The 25,985-nt window shown below is 55.7% G+C and overlaps 2 protein-coding genes across 2 annotated transcripts; one reads left to right on the forward strand and one right to left on the reverse strand.

Moving 5' to 3' along the window:
* Positions 1-18,999: 18,999 nt before the first annotated feature.
* On the forward strand, positions 19,000-19,783 carry NCLIV_055830 (hypothetical protein; the record flags this gene model as incomplete). Its single annotated transcript, XM_003885137.1, has 2 exons — positions 19,000-19,195; positions 19,659-19,783. 2 exons carry the CDS (start codon positions 19,000-19,002, stop codon positions 19,781-19,783), a joined length of 321 nt encoding a protein of 106 aa, XP_003885186.1.
* Positions 19,784-21,217: 1,434 nt separating this feature from the next.
* NCLIV_055840 (conserved hypothetical protein) lies at positions 21,218-25,414 on the reverse strand (the record flags this gene model as incomplete). The annotated part of the gene is made up of 4 exons (XM_003885138.1): positions 21,218-22,014; positions 22,637-22,727; positions 23,487-24,510; positions 24,933-25,414. The coding sequence occupies 4 exons, from the start codon at positions 25,412-25,414 to the stop codon at positions 21,218-21,220; spliced, it is 2,394 nt and encodes a 797-aa protein (XP_003885187.1).
* Positions 25,415-25,985: the final 571 nt, after the last annotated feature.

Genomic DNA, 25,985 nt, shown 5'->3' on the forward strand with positions numbered 1-25,985 from the left:
TGTTTCAATTTTCCCCTCGCGTAAGTACTGCATCGGTGCCGTACTGTGTTCTATGGTTTTCACACAGTGACATGGAAATCCTACGAAAATACGTTCAGCAACGAACTTTGCAGAGTTGCTCACCCTCGAAATAACGTCAGCGTTCTAAAAGGGCAACTCTATGGCCAGTCTGGCGGTTTCCAAAGCGTGTTTCGCCATATCCATTGCGTGGTCGGCAATTCCCTGCTACTTTTGAGCAGTCGCAAAGTTCGTAGGTGCATTCATCGCATTTTGTGGAGCCCCAGAAACTGACGTGACTATTCATCTGGAAAAAAGAACCATCAGAAAGAGAATGCGCAAAACCTCAGAACTGGCCTCCTGGATGCGTGACGTGTCGAGGATACGAACGACAATGGGACGGCTGCTGCCAAACGATCAACGGTAAAATCGGCCCGGCCGTGCGTGTCTCCCAAACGCGTCCTGAACAGTTTTTCTCGCTACTGTGAAACTCCTGCTTGCTCATTACGGCCTCAGGATGCGTGTATGTTTGGGTGCGGAACAGTTCAACTCTTTCTTGAATCAACACCCTCGCGCGGCTGCAAATGACTGGAGATTCCTTGTGTTTTGCTGTCCACACGTGCGTTGCTAGGGAAGCTCCTCTTCTCCTGACAGCGTTAACGACTAAGCGGGTTCGCAGCGAGCCGAAAAGAACGTCGTGGACGCAAAAGTCATCGCAGAAAACTCTGCGACAGCTAGTCTAGCTGAGGGAAGGTACATGGCCGTCTTAACCTATGGCGGCGACCCTTAAGGTAACGTCATTTAAACCGACCTGCTACCTCTCACCCTTGTTTTTCTGTCGTGAGCTCTGGTCGGTGTGCTGGTTTGCAAGGGTGACTCACGAATAAGACATGCTGCTTCTCAATTACGGCTGGACGGAAGCAGGCGTAAATGCTACGCCGGGCGTAGTGCTTCGAATCACAGACGTGTGAAAGGTCCGCGTTCAAGACGTGTGCCGGTTCTCAGTTTGAGACAGGAACTACACTTTGGTTTGTGTGCATTCTGTAGGACTACGGATGCATTATAATAGAACGGCCACGACTCCGACGGACTATTCAGTTCACTGATGCTGGCAAGGAACTCCCCACATGAACTTCTAACGACTCTGGCGTTAGACGGCAACTTAGCTTCTATCTGCGATTAAAACTGCGCCTCAACATCGGCGTTTTGATCCCGGTTACCGAATCATCGGCGGCTGTTGTATTTGAACAGCCAAGCCGTAAAAAAACTTAGGTATGCAGTTCCTCAAACGGGCGTTGCACGGTCTTCCTACAGCATGCGCCAACATCAATTTTTCGTTTGGACTGCCTTGATGAGATATGCATCACACTACATACACACGGAGAACACGGTCGGGTTCACATTATTCGTGACGGCTGCATCAGGACTAACACTGCCCCAAACAGTGGCTACCAATTGCATTATAAAATCAGTTGCGACATATCGACACGGAAGGTACATACGAACAAAGTGACCCCGGCATCTACCGAGGGAGAAACTATCTTTGGTCCCAAGTCCGGGGCAACCCTCCTAAGGGGAAAGAGCCAGGGACAACCTGGCAGCATCCAATGCTTGTTCCGCCTGGCCAATCGTCCTAGCAGCTAACTGTCGCTCCTCATCCGACTTGTCCGTTTCATCAAGCGCCTGGATCCTATTCTTTTGATCTTCTGAAACCGCCGCGATAAGAATGGCAGCCTGCTGAAGCCGCTCCCCCAACTCCGTCAATTCATCTGCGAAGCTTTTGAGGATATTGAGCTCTCCGACGCTCCTGATAATTTCGGCAATAAGTTCCGACGTCGCCTCGATGCGAGCCCCCAGTCGGCTTACAAGAAAAGACTGCCTTGTAAGTTCCTCCGTCCCGCCTTGAAGCGAGGTGATCAACTGACTGGCCGTGCGGGGTTTCGCGTCTGAAGCGGACAGGCGACCCGGTGCGCTCGCCTGGACTGAAACCACGCAAGCGACAAAAAGCAAGCAACCAACGGTTTCACGAACGTTCTTCATTTTCAGGAGTTCCGCGCTTAGAAATGAAGTCTACAGTCGGAAAGGACATAACAAAGAGCAGAAGGGTATAATCTGGTTACCTTGTCCCGCGCAGGAAGGACGGGTCGGCCGGACGGTGATGATGCCACTTACAGGGTTACGTGGGCAACTTTCAGCCCACCGGTGTCTCGATAACGTGAACGTTCGCGAGCAAGTACCTTCCACCGTGACGTCGCGGCGCATCCTTGCCGTTGGAGATGACCCCGGTCACCTCCAGTCTTCGTCTCGCGCGGACTGTCGCTGCCCACCGCCATCTTCTTTGACAGTTGGCGGGGAAACATTCCGTGTTTTTAACCAACTGAGCGTTCAAACCCCCCCGGTTGGTATTAGTAACGAGGCAACAGACTCAAGCCTCAGTGGGGACGAATACAAGGTTCCACTGAGCCGGCAGCGCCCGCAGCCCCCAGTTCCTTGTCTCCTTCCGTCGGCGGTCACTGACTTCCGGTGGGGTGGGGGATTGCCCCTACCTTAAACGCACGGCAATTCGTCCTTCGTCCCGGTTAGTCCCTCAACACGTTCTCAAGGACGGCTGTCTAAAACGTAACCCCCCTCGGCGCAACGGCAGCTCCGAATAGCTGGCTCAAGAAGCCGTCTCAGGGCGAAAAGGGAGATTTCCTCCGGATGTCCTTTCTGTTTTGAGAAGATGCAATGAGTTTTGGCCTCACACGTTTCACATGTCGGGGCGTGCAATGGCCAGAAAGAAGGATATTCTTTTTGATTGACGTGGCGTTATCGTGCCTGTGCTTCCTGTAGTTACAAACTGCGCAGCTGGCCTAGAGTGTACGCTGAGCAGACATGCGGCAGCCCGCCGCTCACTAGCAGGTGAAGAAGCAGTGCACTCCTGACTAGCAGCGTTTCTCTCTTTTGCCTGGGTTCACAAATCTCTGATTGAGGCCAATGTCTTCGGGGGAAGAGCCTCCTGCAGTGCCTGTTGCGACCTTCTGCCAAAAAATACGCGTCCACGTCTGTGTATGGTAACATACAGATGCATACACATGTGTGTGTAATCTGCAGAAGTCACAGGCGGTTTTGTTTCCGCCTTTGTGTTGTCATGCGTTGCATCTTAATTGGCTGTTCCCTTGTCACCACTTCAGAGCTTTTGCTCATTGGCATACCCCTTTTCTAGCTGTCCCCTGTCATGCGAAGGCCTCTCTGATTTGGGTTCTATAAGTACATACCCCCGCTATACGCCAAGCTCACCGAAAATTCGGTTCACGAGGAAGAAATCCTTGTTTTAGTCCCCAGCATGAAACGCGTCTCACTACCCTGGGCTGGTAACCACCAGTCTAGCAGTATACAAAGCCTTCTCTGCGTAGCCGATCAACCGTTTGGGCAGTGACGTTCTTTCCGGTTCGCAAAGGTTCCCCAGTCCCATGCGTTCCCCTTTACTGCTCTTTCGACGTGAATTCGATGAGATAGGCATACAACAAAGCGCCATGTGGAATGAATCTCGTGCTACAGGTGAGTCTGGAGTCGAGCAAGCCTCCGGCGTGCAGAAAGCTGTGAAGCTGCACACCACAATGGTGCCTGAATGCGTGCGCGGGGAATCGTTTTACCAAGACACACATTCCTGTGTGAGTTCTTCTCGCCTGCGCTGAAGCAACGTAACCAGTTACTGTTCTATGGAAGTCTCTTTCCGATACGGGCCCCACCGTCACGCGGCTCTCTGGAAGGAATTCACAAGTGCCACATAATGCAGACAACGAGCAGGCCCCCGCGATTGCTCTCATTGTTTGCTCCATAAGGCACGTTCGAGAGGTGACAGCACGATTCGCTTTTCACACCTGAGGACTACATTCGAGGAAATACCCGTAATATGCAGGCGCCGGAGCTCCGAGCACTTTCGGCGCGAATCAAACAACAGTGAAGAATGCAATAGTTGTTCGACCTCGTTGGCTCGATCGACAGTTCTTTGTGGCGCTAAGTTTCAAGTGAACGGTCAGAAAACTGTCAGGGGAACTCTGCAACAACGGTTCCTGAAGTTTCGAAACCAAAACGAACCAAAAGATTCCACAGCTGGGCTGTTCTGCTCGTGTTGCCCGGGTGGGCAACACGTGCGTACGAAGGCGGTGTCTTGAAGAGGTACCTTTCTGGCGAGAGCCTCCAAGGGAGGGAAAGACACATTGACGACAATCTTTCCGGCAGTTTTGGTACCATGTCAGGCTCAGGAAAACCAAAAGCCCGTCTGCCGGAACCCCGAACTGAGTGACTGCTCGATCGATCCCACACGCCATCCCTCCGTCGAGAAAACACTTTTCACACCTCGTCTCCATCGGAAAGAAAGGTTGGACATGGTCACCTGGTGATGCGAAACTTGTCCATCGGGGCACCCATCACAAGAAAATTTGCGATTCGCTGCCAAGGTCGCTGGACGTTTCTCCGGCGCTTCTCCGTGACGAATCAGCGCACGTTCCCGAGAGCAAATCGCCCTTGGAAATAAGAGAGTTTCGGGGCATCGAACGCAGGTGATCTGATTCTGAATCTGTTCTCTTGGACCTCCCAGCGCCACTCCTGATAGAGAACACTCCACTTCCTGGGAGTCTCCGCTATTCCTCACGCGCCGGTCGCCCTTCGCTAACAGTTCCAGAAAGATCGAACCATGATCGTCTCTCTCAGCTCGTTTTTACAGTTGAAAACTTTCCCCGGACGCCTCGGGTACCGTGTCGACTGTATAGATGCCCCACCTACTTGCTGACTCGCGAAGCGGGCGCTTGTTGCCGCCTGTGTGCTGGCCGAGTACCTCTCTACTCCCCTGCAGTGCCTCTTCGTGTTGAGCGTTGACCTCGCACCGCTGGGACATACCCAGTTAGGAATAGCCATACAGTCTCACCTCTCTCTTCGGTGTGTCACTTATTTCTCTGAACCACCGGCAACTGGGCGCCAGGTAACCGCCGCTCGGTTTCTAGAAAGTGTCGCGGAACCCGGTTTCATTTTTCCTGGTGTTTCACTGTGGCGACTTAGAGAGAGTTTGACATTCGGCAGACGACAAGAAGGAGAAGGGGACGAAGCGGAACGAGGCGAACAACTCACGTGCTGGTTCGCACAAAGAAGCTGGACCAAATGCCGTACCTTCTCGTCGCGCTCTGTGCATCCCGCGATGAGTTGCTGCGAAAGAGCGAGGAAACCGGAAACTACAGAGAAGTATAACTGTCGACTTCCTCACATGGGCCGTTTGGAAACTGGCGCGACGGGCGTCCTCACTACCTGTATGCGGCGACTGGTACCTCGGGTTTGTGGAAGGACAGTCGTTGCTCTGTGTCCCTACCAGAGAACATCTACAGATGCGTTCTGGGCTTCGCCATGTGTGTGCCTCTCCACTGCAACCTGCAAAGACGGGCTAAACGGGTTTCTAAAGCGCCCTGAAACCGGGTGGAAAACGTAAAACGGAGAGTTCGAGTTTCGACAAGTTCAGGCACTTCAGACGAGACCAGGCGTCGGGGAGAAACTAACTTCCACGAGATGCTGAAGTTTTGCTTGGACGGGAAGAAGTGTCGGAGCGCGTTGGCCTAGCTCTCGCTGCATGCACTGCAGGAGCTTTTTCGCATTCTTCTCAACGGTGTTGACCGCCACCTAAGATGAAGCGCCAGGGGGGACACGAGAGACTCAGCGATTCGACTACGGCGCAGCAACAAGCGGGTGAAGGATGGGCGCGAGAAATGGAGAAGGTACCGAGGGTGGAGGCCACAGAGAAGCCGAGGAGGAAACTGGAAGAGAGAAAAAATCCGAAATGGAGAGAGGGGACTGAAGAGACAGAGACACATTGAGGGAGCCCGAGAGAGGGGAGTCTCTCGACTCGAGAATCCCTTCAAAAAGAGCTGCAGAGAAACGAGAAAGCGTACCGCGACAGAGGGATGTGTCCTGCGTTTCATGAAAGAACTCACGAGTTGCCCTTCCTTCGCTGTTCACCTTTTCCTCTCTCGCCCCCCACCCTCTCTGTCTCCTCTCTGTTCTGCCTCACCGGCGACTGGAGAGCGCGAGATACAGCTTCTGCTTGCTTTCTGTCCACTCCCGCGTTCGCTTGATTCTCGCTCCCTTTTCCGTCGTCGCTCCCTCTTCTCCATTCCTCTCGCGTTCTCTGCTGTTTGTCTTCCCTGGCTTTTTCTGAACGCGATTGCCGAGGAGAGACGGACCGGCGATCAAAAACTCGACCGCCGCCCCCTGTTCGGGAAACAGGCTAAGCGGGGACACGAAACGACAAACACAGACAGACAACGATACCAAAACGATGCGGGCTTGCACCACCAAAACTCCGAGCGCGCCCGTTTCACCTGGACTGCACCAAGAGACAGAAAACGCCGTCCTGATACGCCTGCAGCTGCCGATATGTGAGGTGTAGACTCACAACCTAAGGACAGTTAAATAAACATTTATATATATATATATATATGTGTGTCTATTTATATATGTGTATATATGTATATATATATATATATATATATATATATGTATATATGTATGCACGTTACATACATTGATAGAGCCCACACATCCACACATATGCGCATAATGCGTCTGCATGTAGGGTGACATGCTTCCGTTCGGCGTCTCTCCAAATAGGGTCAACCTCAGGTGTTCTTTACGACGTGTGGTGTTTTCCTTCCTGTCAAGTACAGCAGTTGTTGCCATCCGCCTCCAGGAGCTTCGCCCGGCACGCGCCTAATAATGTCAGGTCCTTTCGGTGATCGACGGATCGTACCTCCGTTCTTCCTCTGTGCGCGCTATCCTTCCCGTCTCCCTCGCAAAGGCCACTTGAGAGTCCTGGGCGACTTGCTGGCCTTGATCCTTCCTTCTCCGTTCCTCTCAGAGAGGGGTTCGTCCGTCCGCTTATTCTCTCGCCTTCCGCCACTGGTTGAGCCTCCCGGTGTTTTTCGGCTCGTTTTCCTTCTGCCTGATTTCTAGCTTTCTGCGCATCTGCCAAGCTGCTTCCTACGCGCCGCGGGATGAAACACAGATGAGCCTGGGCAGACGGCGGGTACGCGGGTCTCCACGTGCGAGGCGTCTTCTCGCGCGCCTCTGCCTGCGTTCGCGGCGTGACTGGAGGCGAAACATGCGCATTTCTGGGTGTTTCGTCCGAGCGTTTCGATGGCTGCTCATCTCGACCGCCGCCCCAACGACAAACACCCGACGCTCGAACAGAACGGCCAGTCCGTCGCCACACGTCTTCTTCCTCTCTTTGCCTGTTCCCGTTACGGCGCAAAACACTTCCAGTCGGAGAAAGTGTTTGGAGTTCCCGTTCTGTTTCCTCCCTCGCTTCCTCACGAAACCTTGTCTCTTGTCTCCGTTCCCTGTCGCGACTCGACAAGGACGCGTACGTGGGACGCGCTTCAAGAAACGAGTCTGGGCACAGCCGCTTGCCCTTTTCAGGGAGATCAACGCAGACCTCGCGTTGCATTTCCGCCCCACTTCTTTCCCCCACTTGAGGCGTAGGTCGGCCCACGCTTCTGAAGCGAGAGGGACATTCTCTCCCGTCCGTGGGTGCTGCCGCTGACTCTGACGGCGGCCTTGGTCTCTCGCTTTCTTCTGGAGAGACCGGCAGCGTCGCGGCGCGCCAGCGAGCGCCTGGTCTGTCTTTGCTCATAGACCTGGGCACGTTTCCGTGTTCCTTTTGCTTCTCTCGCCACGCGGCTTCGCGCTCTCGTCTCCGGACAACTTCTTCTCTCTCCGCCTTCGCACAGGCCTCTCGAACCTCAGGAGCACGGGTCGGGGAAACGCTCCGGCCTTTGCTTTGCTGCTCTCCGTGTTGCTCCCTTCGCGCGCGAGGGCTGCATGCGAGGCACCCGTCAAGACGCGTTGAATAGACGTAAGACGCGGAAGGGATGCTCGTCGACGCAGGCTGCGGCGGGTCAGAAGGCCACCGCTTCGAAAACGAGGAAGGGACAGGGATTTTCATGGTGGGGTTTCTCTGGTGAAACAAGTCGAGTCTGAGCTGAGGCGACAAGACAGACTCACGCTCGTCCTGCGTTTTTCTCGGGTGACACGCCGAACAATGAAGATGCGGAGAAGGACCACTGGAGCGCACGTCTGACCACGCCGACAGAACGCCGGTTCCCTTTTCCCCTGGACTGCTGCCTTCTCGCGACCGGTTGCCTCTTTCTTCTCTCTCTCTTTCGCCTGGCGTGCGCGCGTCCTCAGATTCACGGGCACGTCTTTCTCGGCAACACTGTCTCTCTCTTCGAGGGGAGAGAGAAGTACGCGACGGGCGGGGATTCCGAAGACAGACGACGGAAGACAACGGAGGCAGCGACTGCGCACGTCCCTCAGTTTTCCGACTCGCTTTCTTTCCCGCGGTGGCTTCCAGTGCCTCCCAGGCGATGCACTCCGAGGGAGGCGAGAAAGGAGCTCGGAGACCGCGAAAAACGCGCCGATCCGATTCGTGCAACGCAGACGTTCCCGCGGCAGTGCGTGTCGTCCTCACCGACGGAGAAGAAGACCGGCTCTGCGGCTTCACGCCGCTTGCATCCTTCATGTCTCGACCCTGCACAGAGTAGCGCAGTTGTCGCTGTCTCTCTCGGGAGCGCCTGAGCTGCCGACAGGGAGACTGCTGGCGGGGCGAAGCAAGAAAGCGCGAGGGAGAGACGGGAGGAGAAGCGTGAAGGCGAGGAGACGCACGCGACGAAGACGGGACAAAGTGCGAGAGAGAAAGATAGGCGGCGGTTTCTGGAGCCGCGCAAGGGCGGGCTGGAAGCCTCCAAGCGAACTCGCGCTGAGCCTGAAGCAGAAACATTCCAGGAGGGAAGGCCAGAGGGCGACAAGCGAAGACTCGTGCGGTCCGAGGAGCGAGGCGTCGAGCGGCACACCACCAAAGACACCAGGGACGGAAAAAGAACGCATATCGAATGAGAGGAAACGCAAAATGCTGACAGGGTGTCTCTGCGCCGAGGTCGAAACGGCGCGCGGTAGAAGGGTCGTGAGCCCGCCAGGAGACAGGGACGGCGAGTCGACACCAACGAGAGTGGAGAAACGCAGCAAGGAAACAACGAACCGGCGAAGAGAAAAAGGACCCGACAGGGGAGAGGCACTTAAGCCGTTTTCGTCGTGGACCTACCGGGACTAAATCCTCTTCACACGTTGCAACGTGGAATGGAAAGTCTTTCTCTTCGTCTTCTCTTGGAAGGCGCCTCGCGAGTGCTCGCCGTAGAAGAGAACGCAGACGAACCACTTCGAGCTGCAGATCTTTTTCTCTCACGAGACGCAGCGTTTCGCGTTCTCTGTTGTCCTCCCGGCGCCCCTCGTGTCTTTTCTGACGGGACGCGCGGCCTTTCTCTGTCTCTTCAACTTGCTCGGCATCTCGCTGTCTCGGTCTCTCTGCCTCTTCGCTTCCTCCTGGCCTCACTCCGCGGTCGTCTTCACGCCCTTCCTCCTGTTCTCGCTCTCCTAGTACCGCCCCAGCTTCTTCCGCCCGCCTCCCTCTTCTCTCTCGTCGGCTCCTCTTGGATCGTACCTCCTCTTTGTCGCCTTCACCCCTGTCTCCGTTCGCCGCAACGCGGCTCGCGTCGCTGTCTCCCGCCGATGTTCCTGCGGTGGCTGCTTCCGCAAGAGCCTCCAGAACAGTTCGCTTCTGGCTGGCGAAGCGCTCTGCAGGCGAGAGCCAGGCCTCTTCTTCCGGGGTCTTCAGGGTTGGTTTTTCCGGATTGCGAAACGCAGGAAACGGGTCTCCATGCGCAGCTGCTTGAGATTTAATCCTTGCGATGAGGGGAGCAACGGCGGCCCTCGCGCGCGGTTGCGCTTCTTCTCCGGTTGGCCATTCTTCGCTCTCGCCTCCTCTCAGCCCGCCGTTCGGACAGCCTCGACGTCTCGCCTTCTCCCTCTCGGGCGGTGTACGTACACCCGCGAGAGCCGCACGCGGGGACCGGCTCAAAGAACCGAGAGGTAAGGAAGAAAAGGCAGGCGACAAACAGGGAGAGGGCGACAGGACACGCGTAGAAGGAACTCCACGCTCGCGAGGCAAACGCCTGGGTGGCGCCAAGACTTCCTCATGCAGGCAGACGTGTCGTCTGTCGTTTTCTCTGCTTCCCGCTGCATCGTGTTCCCCTTTCTCGCCACGTCCTGTTCCTGAAAACGACGAAGGCGGACACACCGCGCTTCTCGAGGGCTCTTTGCTGCCGCGGTCCTCCTCGTTCGCCTTCTCGCCACCGTCTTCTCGCGTTGTTCCGTTGCGGCGTTTTACCTCTTGTTTCGAAGTCGTTCCGGCTGCCGACACTTCTCCACTCCCTCTGTCTTCCTGTTTCACGGGAATCGCAGCCGCGGAGACCACGACTTTTCTTTCAGTCCCGGCTTGGAACGAAATGCGTTTGCCCAGCTCGTGTGTGCGTTGGGAAGCAGGCCGAGAGAGACAGGCTCGTCTTAGGCCTGTCTTGGACTTGCGTTCGTCTGCGTCTGCTGTGCCGCGTTTCGCTCCCCCGGGCTCCTGGTCGCCTGCGCTGCCCCGCGCTTGCGCTCTTCCGCGGTCTGTCGCCTTCGCTTGCTCGTCCCCTCCTTCGCGCTTGTTCCGCTCGCTTGGCGAGTCGCCAGAAACCGGTGCGGCGCGCACAGGTCGACGGAGAGAGGAAGCAGAGAAAGAAGAAGAAGAGGAAGAAGAGGAAGACAGGCCGATGGTTTGCTTTGAACCGCTTTTGGAAAGGAACTTCGCTTGCTGGCTTCTTGACGGCTTGGCCATCTGAGAAGCGAGCGGCGGTTGAAATCGATCAGCAACATCCTCTGAAAAGCTCGTCGCTTTTAGAGTTGAGGGTGTGCACCCTTTCTTGTTTGCTTTCGTGCATTGCTCATTGCCAAAGTGGAAACAGCTGTTCCACCGACGAACACCCAACCGGGTTCTCTCAGAAGAACAGGAAAGAGAAGAAGAGGCAGAAGATGACGAAGAAGATGAAGAGGAAGAAGCTGAAGAGGAAAAAGCTGAAGAGGGAAAAGCTGAAGAGGAAAAAGCTGAAGAGGAAAAAGCTGAAGAGGAAAAAGCTGAAGAGGAAGAAGCTGAAGAGGAAGAAGCTGAAGAGGAAGAGAGTGGCGAAGGCTGAATGGAAAGACCTCGCTTTTCTTTTTCAAGTCCGTTTTTCTTGTCTGCTCGACACGAAGAAGACGCACACGAAGATGAAGAAATCGGAGTCCTGTGTTGTGTTACTTGGTCTTTGTTTGGAGTGCTGTTGTCATACCGAGTGACCGACAAAGCCCAGTCGGACGGCGCAGGAGAGGAAGAAGAATGGCGAAGCGAAACGGTCGGAAGAGGAAGGAGAGACAAAGCAGCCCCCTCTTCATAGACGGCCACTGCGCTAAACGCTGAAGAAGACGAAGAAGGTGGACGTCTCCACTGGTAACTCGCGGGTCGGGAAGAACCCGCCGACAGAGGATTCATCGAAGAAGCAGGGACTGTGTGTGTCGCCTCGGAGTAGAAGCGTGAGGGAGTTGTACTTCTCCCTTCTTCAACTTCGCCTTTGTCGTCTGTCGGAAACGAACGTGTAGACTTCCGTACAGAAGTGCACCGCGAAGGAGAAGGCAATGGACGGGGACTCGAAACGCGTCCTCTTTCCACCTGATTCGCCTCATCCTCTCTCTCGATTTCCCTTTTCCCTGCTGGCCATCTCTCTGGCTCCCCTCTGGATGTCTCCACCCTCTCGTCGTCGTCTTCTGTCGCGTCGTCTTCTGTCGCGTCGTCTTCTCCCTCGTGTTCGTGTCTCTCGTTTCCCCGTTCCGTTTCTCGTTCTCCTTCGCCGGCTGCGCCCTGCTCGTTTTTCTCTCTCGCAGGTTCTGAGGCGTCGGCCGCGCTCGACGCGTGCTCCGGCCCGATCCCTTCCCTCTCAGGGGCCGCCTGTCTCGTCGCTTTCCCCCGCAACTTCGTCCGGCTGTCTCTCGCGATGCCTGCACGTGTCCATTCTCGCCACCCGAGAGCGGCGGCGAGGCCTGCGAGTCCGCACGCGTCGCGCAGCTCTCCACGGCTTTTCTTCGGCCTTCGGGGTCGGTCCCGGCGCTTCTCAAGTCGAGCGTCTTCCCGCGGCAAGAGCTCAGAGGAAGGAAGAAAAAGCGGGAGACAGCGCGGGCCGTGCAGAGTCCCGCGCTGGAGCGCGTCTAGCAAAACCGCGGAGGGCCCCGGCGACCTCGTCAGAGACGGCAGGACAGAGAGAGCGAACGCTTTCGAGTGTCTCGACACCAGATGCCGGAGAAGCTGCGCCGCAGGAAGCGCGGCACGCGCGTCCACCAAAGATGCAGGCGGTTGAGAAGAACGAATCGGAGAGGAGGGCGAGGAGGAGGAGGGCGAGGAGGAGGCAGGAGAGACAGCAGTGGGCGAGGTGTACAGACACTGGGGAGAGTGAAGGTACACCGACGAGGTCATCGACTGCGGCAAATAAGGCTGCGGAAGATCGAGATACTCCTGAAGCAGGGAGAGGAGGCGCTTCGAGCCCTCCACTGAAGAGGCAGGAAAGCCAGGAGAGACGGCCTGCTCAGGAGAATTCAGATCTTCTCCTTCGACCGGCGCGACGAGGTGGAGAAGCGAAAGAGTCGGCGAGGCTCCGACAGACGAGAGGGCAAGGACTTGAACGCGAACAAACCTTCGAGAGAAAGAAGAGCCGCACGAAACGCGAGCAAACGAAGCGGTGTGAATTCGACTTCAAATGCACGCAAAACGCCCTTTCCTGGTTTCTGTGCTCTTCGTGGTCGCCTCTCTTGGTGCGAGGCTTTCCCTCCCTGCATGTGCGTGCTTGAGCGGGGTTGTGTCTCACGTGGAAAGCTGCGGAAACAGAGGACGGAGAAAGCAGCGCGTGTTCGTTTTCGTCCCGTCGAATGTGCCTTTCTGCAATCGGCCTTCTCCGTTTCTTTTCACCTTTTCACGCTCCTTCGGGGAATTTTTCTGGGAAGGGTTTGTGCCCCTGGGTGCAAGACGGCAACTGCAAACTCACAGGAGACTAGCCGATTCACCCTCATCTCCGGCCGTCCCTCCTCGCGTCTCTGGCCGCGGCTTCATCTCCGTCCCCGTTTTCTCTTCTTCGTGGCGCCCGGAGGAAAGACTTGCCAGTCGACACTCCCGCAACGTGGCTTTCGCCCGGCTCAGACACTCGCGCACCTGGCGCATGCTTGTTACGCCGACGGTTACGAGGCAGCTGGAGTGAGCCCCCGGCTCGGTAGGGCCGGCGTCACATCGAGAAGAAGCGGAAGAAAAGGAAGAGGAGGAAGAGGAGGAAGAGGAGGAAGATGAACAGGGTGAAGAAGAGGAGGGTGGAGATGGCAAGTAGCGAGCGAAGCAGGCGACACAGAATGAGGGAGAGGAGAAAGGCACAGGCGAAGAAGAGAGGAGATCAGTCGCGGTCGCTTCGGAGACGCAGAGGACAGAGAGACCGAGAGAGAAGGAGACAGGTTCGCCTTCGCTGTTGGTTTCCATCTCCAGGAGACATTTTAGGATTTTCTCGGCGAGACCTACGTCCCTCGCTTCGCGGTTCTCGTTTTCCTCGCCTCCCGCTCTGGTGCCTTTTGCTTGGAGGCTCGGTTTGCATTCCCTTCGCCTCCCCAGGAGAGACGGAGGCAGCTCCAGCTCGGAGACATATGGCGAAGGGGAATGCGAAGGCAAAGGGGAGGAAGCAACAAGGGAGCGTTTTGCCTCACCTGTCTCCTGTCTCTGCTCCTCCTTCGCCGTTCCTCCTTCCCGGGCATCAAGGAGAAACACTGTCGCGTGCAGTCGATCTGTCACTAGCCAGTCGACGACGCTTTCAATCAGTACCTTTTCTCCATCTTCTGTTTCTCCTCTATCTTCTTCTCTGTACGCTGCGGTTTCGTCTGTCCTCTCTTCTCCAGTTTCTCCTCTCGCTCGCTGTCTCCCACCCTTCCTCTGTCCTCTCCAAGCGCCACCGTGGGTTACAGAGCTGACGCGCCAGGACTTGAGGCGCTTCTGCACTTGTTTTTCTCGCATGTCGTCGCATGCGCCCGTCCTTTCTTCTCCGTCGTCTCCGACTCGACGCTTCGCTTCTCTCGCTGCATGCGCACCTGGTCGTTCGCTCTTCCCCGCGGCCGCTTGGCCTTCCTTCTGCTGGCTGTCCAGCTCAGACTCCACTAGGTGTACGTACACCCGGCGGTGTCGCGGCGGGAAGGCAGGGGAGGACAGCCGGAATTGAGGGTTGGCGTTCAGGAGAGAAGCGCGCAGAGACCGAGAAGAGAGTGCCTGCTTCGGGGCAGGAACGCAGCTGCTCGAGAGGAACGCGAAGAGACGAGTCGAAGAGGAGACGGGAAAAACACCCGAGGGAGAAGACCGCGATGCTGCGGTGGAGGCTCCTCGGTTGCTGGCCTCTGGCAGCGAACTGGTTGGGTGTATGTACACGTGGCTCTCGAAGAAGCCGAGGCGGGACGACGAAGGAAGCGGGAAGGAATCGAGGGCAGAAGAAAAGGAAAGAGACAGAGAACCTTCCTGATGCGCATGGAGACACTTTTCAACAGCCCGCAGAGAAGGCCAGCTCCTGTCCTTTGCTTCTCCTTCCTCGCAAAGGGACTCTTCGCTGCTCTCTGTGCCGACAGTGTGCGGAAGTGCCGGGAGGTAAAACGACAGCGGAGACGACGGCAAAGACGATGGAGAGAAAGGCCGAGGCTGCGGCGACAACTGTCCCAGTTCAGATCGCGCAGGCGTCGTCTTTCCTCTCGCCTTCCTTTCCTTTTTCAGCTCAGCATAAGCAGAATGCGAAGACGACGAAGGCGCGAACGGAGACCGATCAAACCGCTGCCGACGCTGAGGTGTACAGTGAGAAGGAGACGAGGCAGAGGAAGAGGAAGGAGAGAAAGAAGGACGTCGACGAGAATGAGAGGCGGAAGGAACGCGACGCAAAGACACAAGGTGCGTTGCTACAGGAACAGAAGACAGAGAAGAGGAGCGAGGCGGGACTTCCTCGTCTGTCTCCTGAGAGGCGCGAACTGCTTTTCGGGTGTCACTTCTATCGACGAAGTGGGTATCTGCCTCTCCCTTCCTTCCCGGTGCCTTCGTCTTCCTTCTTCTCCGGTTCTCTGCCCGTGCTTCTTCGCGCACTGGCAGTCGATCAACTGTCGGCGACGAGGAGTCTCGCCTGTCTTGTCTTTTCCCCCCGTCTCCGCTTTTCCCCCGTCCTCCCCTTCCCTTGGCGCGTCTTTCTTTCCGTTCTCCAGGGCCGGTCGCAGGGCGAAGTGGCGAAGTCGAATCAGACGAAGAGAAAGGAGGTGAATGTACAGAGGACGAAATCCCCAGATCCTCGCCCTGTCTGCATGCAGAGGGGCGTGGAAAAGCGGTTTCGAGCTCTGCACCCAACTGCCGTATGTGTCGCCGCGTTCCTCTCTTCGCCTCCACAGGCGCTTCGCGTTCTCGCTCTCTGCGCATCGGTTTCTCCTCGCCACCAGACGAAGAAGAGTGAGAGGCCGGGGGCGAAGCTGAAGAAGGAAGAGAGGAAGAAGACGGTTGCGGGACTCTTGTGTTCTTTGGCAAGAGCTTTGAATGCGAACCGCAGAGTTGCGCACCCGCACGCGATCTTTCCCGTTCCCTCTCCCTCGAACGCGGCAAGAAATAATAGTTTTTCCGGTTCGCCACCACCTCGGGATCTTCGGCTTTGTTCTGACGACCGCGTGTGCCTCTCGGGTTCCCTTCTGGGCTTTTGTCTCCCTCTCCTATCTCTTCTTTTTCACTGGCTGCTTCCGAGTCGTCTGTGCTGCGCGGCGTCTCTTCACTGCAGGTGCCTGTCGAGGGCGAAAACTCAGAAACAACTGGAGAAGCCTGCGAGGTGGGAGGATCGCCGCCGGCAGCTTTCCGTTTGCTTCCGGGCGCGTCCCTGCAGCCTCCGTTTCCCGAGCACGAGGCAACGCGTGACGAAAGAAAGCCTCGCCTCGCAACGCGCTTCGAACGCGTTCTTTCTGAAGAAAGCGAGGAAGACTCCGTTGAGGCGCCTCTGCGCCTGGGACGACGCCGCAGGCGACTCGACCACTCTAGGGACGAAGGCGCCTCCATTTCGCGCGCGAAGCAAAGGGGGAAAATTGGAAAAAGTGGAGGGGAAATGGAACACAAGGCGAAGAAACAGAGAGAACTAGAAGTCAGAGAGAGGAGAAGACCAAGACGCAAGCGGTAAAGGAGAAGAAAGGGGACGGGGGAAAGAGAGAAAACGTGGAAGAACAGGATGAAAGCGACAGAGGCGACGGAGGGCCCAACACATACAGTGAGAAAGAAAGTGAGGCGAAGAGGAGGAAAAAGCGGGAAAACGGTGAAGGTTCCTGTTGTCACTGTCTCTGCTTCCAGATTTCTTTCTTCTCTCCCTTAACCTCGTGTTACTTTTCGCTCGTTGTCCTGGTCCTTAGCCTCGCGCTCCTGTGTATCGTCTGCCTCGAGAGGCAGAACAGCAGGTTGCACAGTAGCAGCACTTGCTATATTTTGTCGCTGTTTTTTCAAGGACAGTTTCCTGTCTCTCCCGTTTCTTTCTGGCCTTCTCGCTAGGTAAAGCTGTGACGCCTCGCCTCGGAGACGGCGCCGAAGGCCCCGTCCTCTGTTCTCGCAGAGCACATAGAGGAAACAGAAACACTCTCGGCACTCCGCGCATGCCCATAAGGGGCTCAGACTTACACATGCATACTTCGCCTGCGCATTCGTCCCTCCATTTTCAGACGCGTCGGCTCTAGGTTGGAATCACGCGTAAACGTTGTACACAAAACTCGCACGCCTGTATGGATACACATATAGAGAACAGCAGAGCAATTTACCGATATGTAGAGAGAGAGAGACGAACGGAAAAATTAGATCTGTGTCACTACGCACAGAGAGACTTTTCTATCCCTATCTCGAGGTGGAGATAGAATGATGTATCTCCACATCAGTGTAAATTAGATGCGTACATGCATGTATATATATATATATATATATATATATGCACGATATGACACGAGCCGATCGCTGCAAATGGTGAAAAGGGATGCGTTTCTATTTGGAGAGGTGAAGGGGTGTGCAAGTCGCTTTTTTGCCGCTGAAACAAATCCGAGAAGATTCTCTCGTTCGTTGGTTCGCCGGGGTCTTCCACAGCTGTTCTGCCTAGGCCTTGGCCTATCTTCCTGAGACCGAAGATCAACAGCAAAGACTTTCTTCACCGACTAAGGCTCTTTTTTCAGACGAAGAAATTTCACTGCAGACGTTCTACGAGGTGGGGAAAAGTATCGCAAAATTGCCGAGTGGAGATACTCTCTAGAAAGCTCACGGGCCGCGGACTGTTTGTTCTCACGAGTTCTTAACTCTTCCTGTTTTGCCGCGAGCGTTGCGTTTTCGCTTCTCTCGCTTTTCCTTTCTTTCTTTTTCAAAGAACAGGGGCAAAGAGGCGCCCCTGTGAGCACATAGAGGAGAGTTTGTGCAACTTTTCCAAGAGAGAAAACGAACGCAGATGCGCGACCGCGCACGGGACGGTCTCTGCTTGTCTGCGGGGCTCTTCCCCCGGGGGGCAAACGCGGGGCGAAAGAGAAAAGGCAGGATGAGAGAGAAAGACAAGGAGCGAGGAGGAGAAAGAGAGGAAGAGGGAAAGGCGGGGAGCGCGAAAGAGACAGAAAGGGAGACAGAAAGGGAGACAGAAAGAGAAAGGGTGAACCCGGAGAAAAGAGAGGAGAAAAGGGAGGAAGAGACAGAAGGGGAGAGAGGAAGAGAAAGGAAAGAAGAGAGAGAGAAAAGAGGGAGAGAAGGAACAAGAGAAAGAAGAGAGAGAAGGGAAATGAGAGCGAAAGGAGAAACAGAGAGGGGTTACATCTGGGTGTGCTTGTTTGGGGAAAGTCGAGGAGGAAGGGCGCACACGGTGGCGAATCACCTTCTCGATCGAACAGTTGCGAAGGATTTTCCTGCGAAAAGAGCGAGACACGCCGCAGCTCTCTCGCTTTTCGTGTGGCTGTTGCGGCAGAAGAGCGCGTAGCGATCGCGCGTTCGTCTAGTCTCTCCCGGCGACTTTCAGGTTTTTCGGAGCGCAGGGAGGCCGTCTCGAGGAAATTCCTTGCGTTTCCTGACCATATCGAAAGACAAACAAAATGTCTCACCGTTTCCACTTCTTCGAGGGCCGCCTTCTCCGTCGTGGTGACCTCGTTCTCTGCAAACATCTCCACCGTCTCTGTACCTCAACCTTCTCGCTTTGCGTCTCAGCACGCCCTCTCTTTATATCTGTGGCGTCAGTTTTAAAAGCAGCAGCTATGCACGATTGCAAGAGGAAAATGAAAAAGTACGCCTCGAAGTCAAGAGGAGAGGAAGAAAAGCGGCCTGGCAGACATGCCGGGACTCAACCCGGCGCATCGGATTTTTGGATGTAGGCGCATGCGAGCTCTCCGCATGCACCGCGACAGTCCTGTCATTTTTTCCAGCATGCACTGCGACGAATATTCGCTTTTCACGCTCGTTCCATTTCTCTCTTTTCCCCTCGTGGACACAGGTTCTTCCCTCGGGTTTTTCGAGTGGAATTCGACCGCGAGCGGCAGAGAGAGATTGCAGAAAGAAGAAATGGGTGAAGAGAAAAGGGAGTGGCCGACCACTTCATCTCGTCTCCCGTTTGCTTTTATAATATATCTAAAGAAGCCTCCCGACAAGCAACGACACACGAGAGGGTGGTAGCCCACCTTTTTGACAGTGCAAGGGGGAATACGGGTCTTTTCTACACGCGCGGCGCTTCACCTCGACGCCTCTTCTCGCTGGCTCTTCTGTTTTCACCGTCTCCCTCGTCGTCTGCTCTTTCTCGTTTCGTGTGCCTCATATCCTCTTTCTCTTTCGTTATTCGTCTCTTTCTCTTGCGTGTCTCTCCATTCGTCTGTTCTCCCCGCTGTCTCTGCGTCTCTCTTGGTCCTCTTCCTCGCCTTTCTGTGCTTCCGCTCGCCGTCGCGTTTCCCGCCGTTAGGATTCTCGCCTTTTCGCGCCCCTCTCGACTCCGATCTTCTTGTCCCCGTTCGCTCCCTTCGTTTCCTTTTCTTTTTTTTCTCTCCACTTTCGCCATGGCGCTCTTTTGTCCGACTTGCCACAACATGCTGCTCGTTCGGCAGGAAGTGACGATGCAGTTTCACTGTCAAACGTGTCCCTACGTCTTCAACATCAAGGAAAAACTGACCAGGAAATTGCCCTTGACTCCTAAGAAGGCAGACGAACCTCTCGATGAACATCAAGAAGCTTCTCGCGGCGCAAAGGCACCAGGTAACTTGCATCTCTCTCTGGAGGAAGCGAGGAAACTCACGTTCCACAGAGAGACCGCGCCGCCCCGCCGTCTCACAAGAATCCGGCGGTAATGGCGTATCCAAAAACTCTACACTTATGGACATATATATATATATATATATACGTAAAGGGGTCTCTATATATCTGGATATATATAGATATGTATTTGAATCCATGTATATGTATATTCATGTATATCTATATATGTATATTGGTATATGGGCGTATGCATTGGGTATATGAACAAACGCTTGGCCTTTCTTCTTTCCACGTGTGTGGATTTACTCTGTTTTCATTGTTCGCTTTCGCTCGGGTGTTTCTTCGCTCTCTGCATGGTGGTCCCCGGTCGTGACTTCTGTCGTCTTTGCAGTCTCCTTCCCTCTCCTTTCGCGTCGAGCAAGTATGCGTGTCTTCTGTGCGTTCTCCGCTCTTTTCTTTGCAGCTTCTTGCCCCAAGTGTTCGCACACAGAAGCGTATTTCTACGAGATCCAAATTCGCTCGGCAGACGAGCCGATGACTGCTTTCTACTGTTGCTGCAATTGCCGCTTCCGGTGGAGGGAAAATTAAAGGAGAGACTCTTTCAGTCTCGCCTTCGACCGCTTGGCGTGCTCAACGCAAGACAGCAAAAAAAGGCTCCACAGAACGTGAAGTTGATGGACCGAAGGAAAAGAGACCGAAAAAGACGAGGGTACGCGTTGCTCCCGGTGGCCGATTCCCCGTCTGTCGGGGAGTACAGTGCGTTTTGCTTGCCCAGGACGTGGGATCAGAGACCGTCAGGTGTATCTGCACTTCTCTCCCTGCGAACTGACGCCCGACAGCTGAGGCGCCGTTTTCGGCGCGAATGCGAGGGTGTCCAGTTCGGCTCCAAAGCGCGGAAAGGTCTACCAAAAGCAGGCGTCTTCTCAGGGGTTAATCTCCCTATTTGCTCTTCGCTTCCTCTCTAAACCTCTCTCTGTGTCTCTGCGCTTTTTTTGCAGAGCCCGTCTGTTTCTGTCAACCGCACGTCTTTTTTCACGGGCTCTTTTGTTCTCGTTCCGTCTGATCTTTCTGGCTGTCGATCTCTCTTTGAGAGTTTCGCGTTTCCTGCCCGACTGTTCCCAAGACAGGTTGCGACAGCGCGCGCGCTAAAAGCCCAAACGCGCTTCGCTGACTGTGTGGATTTTGAATCGAAGACTGCCCCGCGGTCTCCCCTCTTCCCGTCTCCGCAAAGGCCTGCTCGAGCGCCTGTCTACAGGCAATCTAGGGAGGAACAAGAGAAAAGAAGAACGAGAAGCAAGAGAAAGAGAGAACAAGGACACGAGTGACAGCCACATAAGGGAGACAAAATAAAGAGAAACGAATACAGAGAGCGAGGAGCCGAAGGCGAAGCGAGTTTCGCAGCTTGCGCCTTCCTCCAGAGAAGTTCGCAAGTCCCGTCGAGAGCTGCGTTGTGTCAGGGAAGTTTTGCCTCTCTTTTTTAGATCTTTCCTAGTTCGCGTCCGCACACAAAACCGCGTCTTCGGAGCGAGACACTTGTCGAGAGAGTCAGCTGCCCAGGCGCATTCCTTTGCATGCAGGCGGCGTGTGCTACCGTTTAAACTCTCGCGTACCTCTGGCCTCGTCTACAGATAGACACACGCGAAACTGCAGCTGGTTAGGACCAGTTAACAAGTCTCGCTTCTCGCTCTCTCGCACCACGATGTGTGGCAACTCTCGGCGAAGAAGCAACTATCCACACAAAAGAGCGACCAGAATGTGGATCCACGGAGTGGACGTACAGCTGCCGCGTGCACGCCAAGCTTGGTGAGCAAAAAGCGACAGACGTTCCTTCAGGGTTTTCACTTCCCTCAACAAAGCCGCGAAATTGACATCACATCCACCGGCATACTTCTTTTGTGAAAATGGCCCCCACGCTCATTCGGGACTAATATCTATATCTTTACATAAATATAGAGGTGGGGAAAACATGCACAGCATGCATTTCGCCGACGTTAGGGTTCAAGCGCACTTCATAACTGAGCTTCAGTCCTCGCCAAAGAGGCTGTCATCCTCGTCGCCATGAGCGAGTTGCGGATCCTCTGCGCCTTCAGTTGGCAAGCGGTCCTTTTTCTGTCTCTTCGGGGAACTTCCTCGCTCTTCGTCGTCCAAAACATCTCTGCATGTCTGTCCGGCTGAGCTCTCTTCGGGCGCGCTGGGCGCCGCGTCCTCTCTCCCCGGCCCCGCGAGTTCGTCTCGAACTCGCTCCCGTCTCGAGCCATCAACCCCTTCTTCGCTGCTCTGCTCTGCATGCGTTCTTTCCTCTCCATGCATCCTGTCCTCTGCATGCGACCTTTCCTCTGCATGCGTTCTCTCCTCTGCGGCGATCGCTTGCATGCGGCGCGCCTCTTCTGCTTCCCGCCTCTTCCTCTCTTCTTCTTCTTTCTTTAGGCGCTCCCGAGCAGCCTCCGATCGGATGTAGACAACGAGGGACTTGTCGGCAGCCAGGGAGACAACGAGGAGTCCCGAGGGCGAGGCTGCGACTCCGCAAATGAAGTCGGCATGTGTGTGGATGCAAGTCGCGATCTCATCGCCGGCCTCGCCCAGACCCTCAACGTAGCGCACCTGGTAAGACGAAGCGGTGGCCGCAGTCTCGTCGGCCTTCGAGCGCTCCTCTGAGGCGTCTTTCCCGCTCTCGATGCCCGGAAAAGCCGCCGCGAAGCCAGAAGGATCGAGCGAAGCAAAGGAGGCGAACGAGGGGAAATCGAACGCGTTGCATGCAGCAACGGTGACGTGGCCGCGTCGCGAATACGGGCGAAGACAAACTAGCGAGCGCACATCCGCTGAAAGCGCAAAAGTCCACAAAAATCCACCGGCACGAGCCTCAGAGAGACGGCGCCCCCCGTGTACAGACTGGTAGACTAGACTCCCTTGGTTTTGCCGACTCGCATTCCACACAAATGGAAAAGCATACAGAGTTGCAGAGAAGGAGATACGCGCGCAGAAGCACGTCTGTGCATGCCTGTACACGCACGGAGGCAACTGCATGGCATCGCTGGAAAATCTCCCCTCCGTTTGCCAGGCTCAACGAATCGTGAGGAGTGTCGCCACATCGCCGTCGCTCTGTTTATTCATCTACAGAACCTTTTTCCACCTGTAGTTACCGCTGACTTTCTGCTTATCTCCCTAACTCCTTCCATGCCTCCATACCCATCTCTACCTGGCGAGAACCCTGTCTATCTAGATCGCGCACCTATCGATATCCATCTACCTATATATGTCATACTATCTACATCTTTCGAGATGTACCTGTCTAACTCGATATAACGATCGACAAGCACCTACAGCTATCCATGTGTCCCTCCGCATTCCACCACGTCGCTCGTCCTTCCTCTCTCACTTTATAGTGTATACATAATAGAGAGGGAAAAGCAAATTCTTGGACTGTTTTCGTTCTGCTCTTACCGGAGCTCGATCCACTGGCAACTTTGCAGAGCACAATGCTTCTGACGTGGAGCGTGTGCTGGGATGAAGTGTGCAAGGGGACCGGATTGAGCTGGATAACGCGAACAAATCCGTCGGTGCATGCGACGTACAGATGGAGAGGCCCCCGATGTCCCTGCCGTCGAGGCCGCCATGCCAACGCTGTCATCTGCAGGCGGCGCCCAGAAACGAAAAGATTTCAAAATCCACATCCGGAACAAGGAACACGGGGCAAACGAAGCGAGTCCTCTCTCGCGTGGGAAAGTTAAAACTCACAGATCGACATGCGCACTCGAAAGAAAACCAGGAACACTCCAGCATAAACACGACATATACACCCGCATATATATATATATATATATATATATATATATATATATAGGTCTTCATATATACATATATGTTTATTTGTGTAGATACATGTATGTGGTAGCATGTATATGCATGCACATATGCACATCTGCACGTACCTATATGCATGCGCGTATACACTGATATATATATATATATATATATGGGAAAATGTATGGTTATGAACGGAAATTGGCGAAACACTGTTTTGAATGTGGAAGAAGACGGAGTGTTTCGATGCGTCGTTACATGAAGTCGAGAGCCTGGGGCTCGCGAGTCGAAACTGGCTCTTCGTAGCGCCATGGGGGCGGTTGAAGAAGCACGCACAGAGTTCTCAGAGACCACCGAAAAAGCGAAGAGAGAAGAAGAAGACGCATCGGCACTGAAAGGAGACACATCAGTGGAAGGAGACACACGCCCGTGGCTGATCATTCTGGCAGAACACGTAAAAGTGCAGAAGCGAGAAGCGGCCAGCAGTTACCTCGGCTGGTGCGGCCTCGCTGAGTTGGGCGACGACGGTGGGAAGGTGGAGGAGAGCGGGTTGGACTGGGGGCATCGGTTTTCGCTCGTCGAGCGTCTCGTCTTCTTCGTCGCGATCCTTGACCGTGTCTCCTGCCGCCTCGGCCTCCGCGAGCGCAGTCTGGTACGCCTTTTCCGCATCCGCCGCATCCTGTTCCCTCTGCATGCGCTGGCCAGCCTCGGCCGAGTTCGCATCGTCGCCCGCAGCTTCTGTGCACTGGGCAGCTGAAGCCAGCGCCTCGTCGCGTCTTCGCCGGAGCCGCAGGAGGGCGAGGCGTCTCGTCTCCTTCTGGTTCCACGCATGCAAAAGACTCTCGTGTTGCCGCCGCAGCTGCATCAACAGACCATCGGGAAGAAGGACCAGAGCCGTGCAGCCGCACACGGCGTCGCCAGCAGCGAGCCAGCGACTACTCGCAGCAGATGAAGAGGAGGAGGAGGATGTAGAGGGGAGGGGAGGAGGGAGGAATTTGTGCGGGTCCATGGCGACGGTGGCGATGCTGGAGAGGAGGAGAGGAGCGCGGGCGGCGTGGGAGGCCTTTTTGTCGGGAGAGAAGACGAAGGCGGGGAATTCTGCGAGGCGGTGCCCGCTTTCGCAGTGGTAGATGCCGAGGGGAGCTTTCGAGACGCAGTCTTCGCGGCCAACTTGGTCTACGGAGAGCGGGAGACCGCTGCCTGCGGCGAGTGTGCAGCCGTCGGGGAGGAACTCGACGCAAGTCACGTTTGCAGGCGACTCGGCGCCGCCGAGAACTGCGACGGGTTTCGGCCCGAGACGCAGCAGGTCGCTGATGGCTGGGGGCAGCGCTGTCGGCGACAGCGACGAGTTCGACGCGGCGCTCGGATCGGCCGCGAAGACGTCGCCAAGCCACGAGGGGACCGAAGACGGCGAGGTTAAACTCGCAAAGACAGACAGCGAGAGATGCGCCGAGGCAGTCAGCTGCGAGAGCGACGCCAGAGCTGCCGGACTCACGTCCCAAATGTAACCTATTCTGCAGAGGGACAGAGGGCGAACGAAAGGTGGAAGGCGACTTGAGACAGAGAGAAGTGGTTTACATGAGAAACGGTGAACGAGACAGGGGTGAATGGAGATGCACGCGAGAAACGACGAGGAAGGGTGAAGAACCGGAGAGAAGACAGCACCGTCCTCCCGAGGACGCGAGGGGAGTGGAGAGGCCCGACGTGACAGCCGCATTTTCGCGCGGCCGCACTGGCAGGCCAAACCCCTCACCTTTCAGCAGACGTGGGAAAACTTCAAGGTGGTCGGAGCGAGGGCGCACGGGAGACAAGAAAGCGAGAGGAACGCGCAACGGGGTGTCTACGATATGGAGCGCCCTACGCATCGGCAAGGCAGTCAGGAGAGAAGACTGTGCCGCGTTTTTCGGCCTTTGCACTTCTTTTCAAGTGGACTTACGCAGTCTGTGTGGCAGCAGCGAGCCTCTCTCGCGTGCTGTTGAGTTTCAGCTGAACGACGGGGGACACCATCGGGCCGAGGACCCCGACGAACTCCCACTCTGCTCGGTCAGGCGTCTGGCCATCTTTTGCAGGAAAGCGCGTCGCCTCGCCGGTGTCGCCGTCCCCGTGCTGCGCAGCGAAAGCTCTGAGCAGGTCACCGGGGAGTTTCCACACGCAAACCACGCCAGCTATGCTGCCGCCTCCCACAAAGACGTGCGTGTCTGTACAGCACACACTGTAACACCGCTCCAGATGCGCTCCGGAAGGCAGCAAAGAGGCCCGAACGAGTGCTGGCAAAGACGAAGCGACAGAGGCGGGGGAGGCGTGCTGGGACGCAGTAGCGCTGTCGGGAGAAAGGTTTTTCTCCCTTTGGCGCGAAAGCTCCGCAGCCTGGGAAGCAGGCTGGCCACCTTCGGCGGCGACGGTCGCTGCGGGAGTCATGGTGAGTGGTTTTATTTTTTCCAGAGTCGGGACTGGGGCGGCACCCGCCCGGGGTAAAGAGCTGATCCGCGCAGCTGAGCGGCGCGAGTGCAGGAGCGCCTCGCAGAGAGACCGTCTCTCGCTTGTTTGCTCAGGCTTTTAAGGCCGTCTTTCTGCTGCGTTGTCACCCTCTCCGGCACAGACGACGCTCGCCCGACAGGCAGGCGGTCTCGCAGGGAAAGGGATGAGTACCAGGAAGAAAAAACTCGTCGAGGCAGCGCGGGGAAACGGCGCAGCGAAGATGCGACGCAGCCAGGGGCAAGATGCATCCGTCCCTCGACCGGGGTGTCTCCGCGAGAGGAATGGAAGTTCTTGTGCGACGTAGGGAAGCCACGTGGGGCAGAAACACACCATCGAGCCTCTGCGACGTGGAACGAACCGCACGGGAAACCAGCTCTTCCCCGCTGCCTCCCTCGATTCTCGACTGGAAAAGAAAAAAGAGCGGCAGTGGCGGGCACTTGCCGATTTTAAGTAGGCAGGAGAGAAAACAACTCAGCCGCGTCTGCATGTGGCGAGGCACGTCGAGTTTTCC

Source organism: Neospora caninum, chromosome XI (genome assembly GCF_000208865.1).
Source record: "Neospora caninum Liverpool complete genome, chromosome XI".
Lineage (NCBI taxonomy): Eukaryota > Apicomplexa > Conoidasida > Eucoccidiorida > Sarcocystidae > Neospora > Neospora caninum.